This window comes from Sinocyclocheilus rhinocerous, unplaced genomic scaffold (genome assembly GCF_001515625.1).
Source record: "Sinocyclocheilus rhinocerous isolate Xijiao unplaced genomic scaffold, SAMN03320098_v1.1 scaffold171, whole genome shotgun sequence".
Classification (NCBI taxonomy): Eukaryota; Metazoa; Chordata; class Actinopteri; order Cypriniformes; family Cyprinidae; genus Sinocyclocheilus; species Sinocyclocheilus rhinocerous.
The window spans coordinates 270,417-274,304 of NW_015642206.1; the positions used below are offsets into that span (position 1 = coordinate 270,417).

The 3,888-nt window shown below is 37.2% G+C and overlaps 1 protein-coding gene across 1 annotated transcript in view; it reads left to right on the forward strand.

Moving 5' to 3' along the window:
* LOC107755715 (death-associated protein kinase 1-like) overlaps positions 1-3,888 on the forward strand; it is a 95,088-nt gene that overhangs the window by 56,522 nt on the left and 34,678 nt on the right. Inside the window, exon 12 of the mRNA XM_016572599.1 lies at positions 3,214-3,333. Within this exon, the coding sequence (XP_016428085.1) occupies positions 3,214-3,333 (120 nt within the window). The remainder of the gene's footprint in view (positions 1-3,213; positions 3,334-3,888) is intronic.

A 3,888-nucleotide genomic window follows, 5' to 3' on the forward strand; every position in this document is an offset into this window, starting at 1 on the left:
CAAAAATGAACCGAAACTCAGCGAATACATGCCTCACAGACATGATTAATATATCTATATAAAGCTTTAAATTACTACTTAACAAAATAAAACAAATCAAAAACAAAAACTCTTTCATTATAATCATAATCCGTAAAGATGCACTTCTCTCTAAAGGTGCGTTTGAGGAGATGGCGAGTCAGGATCGGCAACTTCATTCTTGCGACACCGACTCAGAAAACAGTAGTTTATTAGTAAATAACTCAAATATCTCCTTACTATTTCCCCCTGACACATTTATGGTAATTACTTTTGCCGGTGCTTTGCGGCAAACCTAAGCCTATTGCGTGCATTTGAACGCAGAACTCTTCAGCTGCGCTGACGGCACGCACCATACTGTTGCTGGCTGGACAATAAACACGTCGAGCCGCTAGAATGGTCTCGTGTTGTTTCCACCAGCGCGGCAATTTTTTTCATCACTTATTGATGGATGTCTAAAATATAAAAATAAGGTGAAGCATAAAACAGGCCCCAGGCCCGGCCCGCATCTGAACTATGACGTGAAAATTGGCCCGAAGCCCAGCCCGAGGGGGTAAAAAAGTCGGAGCCTGTCGGGCCCGGGCTGAAATGCAGGGCTCTAAAAAGAACAACAAAACCTAAAAGACATGTGATGAGCCTGGCAACAGCAGAGGAACCCCCGTATCCCTGAGCTCTGCCATGGTCTGTATTTATGGTATGAACAGATCTAATGAGCTTCCCACACACCTGAGAGTAGAGGCAGACACACACATGCAAGGCAGCTCCACACAATATTTACTAGGACAATAATAAAATACTCTGGTTTTGGAATGATTACCGTTTAACACATTAATACGCATGATTGCTAATTGCAGTGAAAGTTTATATTGAAGCTTGCCATGAAGTCAGATGACTCATCCAACCTAATATAAGCACATTCACTGACACTCGTACAGCCATGTGGGGTTTTGCATGGTCTTTATACTGGCCAGATATTTGCTTAGTGATGTGTGATAAACCTGAAGAGTGAAGTGTTATTGCCGTTGTGCTACATAAATTGTTATCTAAACTTTACAGCTTACTATCTCTCTTTTTACCTGCTTCTTACACGTCACACATTGCCATAAAATAAATGTTTTTGCCTCACCTGAAGTGATCATTTAACTTAAAATGTATTTTTAATATTACCTGCGTTATGATAATACTGTAACCTTAAGAAATATTTCAGCCTTTATAGTGCACTTAAATGTGAGAGAAATTTGGGGTTTCTGTGTGGACAGGAAATGGGTGTGTTTCATACAGGAAGGGTGTCAGCAACAATAATCAAGATGTGACATCCTTTATCATTCTAAAAATCCATCTATACATTACCATTCAAAAGTTTTTTTGTTTGTTTGTTTTTTGGAAAGAAAATAATACTTTTATTCAGTAACAATGCATTAAATTGATCAAAAGTGACAGCAAAGACTTTTATAATGTTACGCAAATTTCTGTTTCAAATAAATGCTGTTCTGTTCTTTTAGAACGTTCTATTCATTAAAGAATCATTTTCAACATTGATAATAAAAATAAATGTTTCTTGAGCAGCAAATCTTACTGACCCCAAACTTTCGAATGGTAGTGAATGATTTTAACAAGAGCAATTTTTTCTTTAAAATTTAGATTTGAATTCCATTTTAAATTAATATGGCTGTCAGTACCATATTATATATTGTAAAGTGCATGGTATTATCATCTGATACCATCGCGGCGTAATGGTCTTTCCACAATATTTGTTTTTTCAGGGACAGAACAAGTTTACACCCAAATCACCTAAAGGTCACATAAAATGACACAAAGTCACGTAGAAGTCTTGTTTTACGCGCCATGAGTGACTCCAGCATCGCTTTCTTTAGAAGCCTCTGGCTGTTTGTAGAGTGTGTTCAAGTGTGCGTTCTGTGTAATTGGATACACTCGTCTAGTATGAGACGTGCATGTGGGTGTTATTCCAGTACACTCCTTCATTAAACACAAGCACACATACTCTCTTTTTCTCTTTTCTTCCTTCACGGCCAGTCCAGTTTCCCTATAGCTGTGTATTTGAGTGTTTTGTCCCACACGTCTGAACTGTCAGATGCTGTTCGGAGGTGGTTGGGTCACATAGCACACAAAGCAGCGGTCGAGCGGTGAAGAGAAAGCGCGGCCTCTGCTCCGCCCCTCGTCTGCATTATTCAATAGGATTAGGACTTCACGCTGTGAATTTGCTGATAAGACCAACTGTAGTACTACTGAGCATAAAAGGATTTGCTCAAAGTGTGACTGTCAAAGGATGCTTGCTGTTGTTTTTCCCTTCTAAAGCTTATTGAATAGTAGCCTAAATACTGTCATGTTGACAGCTTTTCATCTGATTTTTTTATCACAGTTGTGCTTGTTAATTATTTTTATTCGTAAAAAGATCAAGTCAGAGCTGTTCAAGAGACATGTTGGAACTGTGTAGCTCACATTGTTAATGTAGGTTTATTTCTTGCTTGTAATTAATGTCAAAAATCTTTACTAAATCTGTCCACAAAAAATTCTAAATCTATACAAAAATGAATCATTCAAATAATGTATTCATTAATTTGACCTGAAACCTAAAACTTGAAAACTGTTCAAAAGTTTGGGGTCGGTAAGGGGATTTTGAAAGCAGTTTCTCAGGCTCATCAAGGCTGCATTTATTTGATTAAAAATACAGTAAAACCAGTAATATTGTTAAATGTTATTACAGTTTTGAAAAAAAAAATCTATTTAATATATTTCAAAATTTCATTTATTGATGGTAAATCTGAATTTTCTGCAGCCTCATATAATCATTTTCTTATGTTCATCTTCATAAACTTTCCTTATGATTATCAATGTTGTTTAAATGCGTAATATTTTTACATGCTTAATATTCTTAATATTAAAGAAACTTTTGATACAGTTTTTGTCAAAAAAATCTTTGATGAATAGAATGTTTAATAAAACAGCATTTATTTGAAATACAAATCCTTTGTAAGGATATAAAAGTCTTTACTTTCACTTTTTATCAATGTAATGCATTGTTGCGGAATAAATGGAAGAAAAAAAATCATACTGACCCCAAACTTTTGAATGGTAGCGTATCATTCTGATAAATGTAATGTGTACTTGTAGTATGTGTTTTGGTCTGTTAATCATAAAGGTATTTTTTAATTAATTGATTTTGTTTTTTGACAGGATGAGGAGGACTCATTTGTCATGAAGGCTATAATCCACGCAATCAACGACGACAATGTTCCAGGTCTAAAACACCTGCTTGGATCGCTGACCAGCTATGATATTAATCAACCTAACAAGGTAAGGAGACAAAGCAAGACTCATAGAGGTGATATGGGTATGGTAAAAAACAGAGAGAGTGACAGTCATGCTTATGGTCTCTGCTTGACTTGGTCTCTGTCCAAGTGATCAGTAGCCAATAGGCATGGGTCGATTACCGGTTTCAAGGTATACCGCTATTTGAAAATTTCACGGTTTCAAAACCACTAATATTTTCCGCTATACCGTCCCTGCAGTATGCACTGTTTTTCATGTCTCCTCAAAGACTGAAAATGTAGGAATCCCTCAGGTTGAGTGCAGTGTATAGTAACACGACCCTCCTCCTCCTGTTGGTGCGAGCGAGCAGTCAGTCACGTGTGTGTAGGATGGCCGAACTTAAGGAGCTTCCCCTGGAACTCACGCAATCAGCAACCGACTGTTTTTTGTCTTGTTGCAACTCGTCTCTGTTCTGGACTTGCACAAACTGCGTTGCAATGCAATCATTTTCCAAAATGTCGTTTATGTGAAAAAATGAAGTCTGTAAACGCCCATTAACACAGGCAAGAGACGTTGAAGACGGACGCACAGAGAAAAATA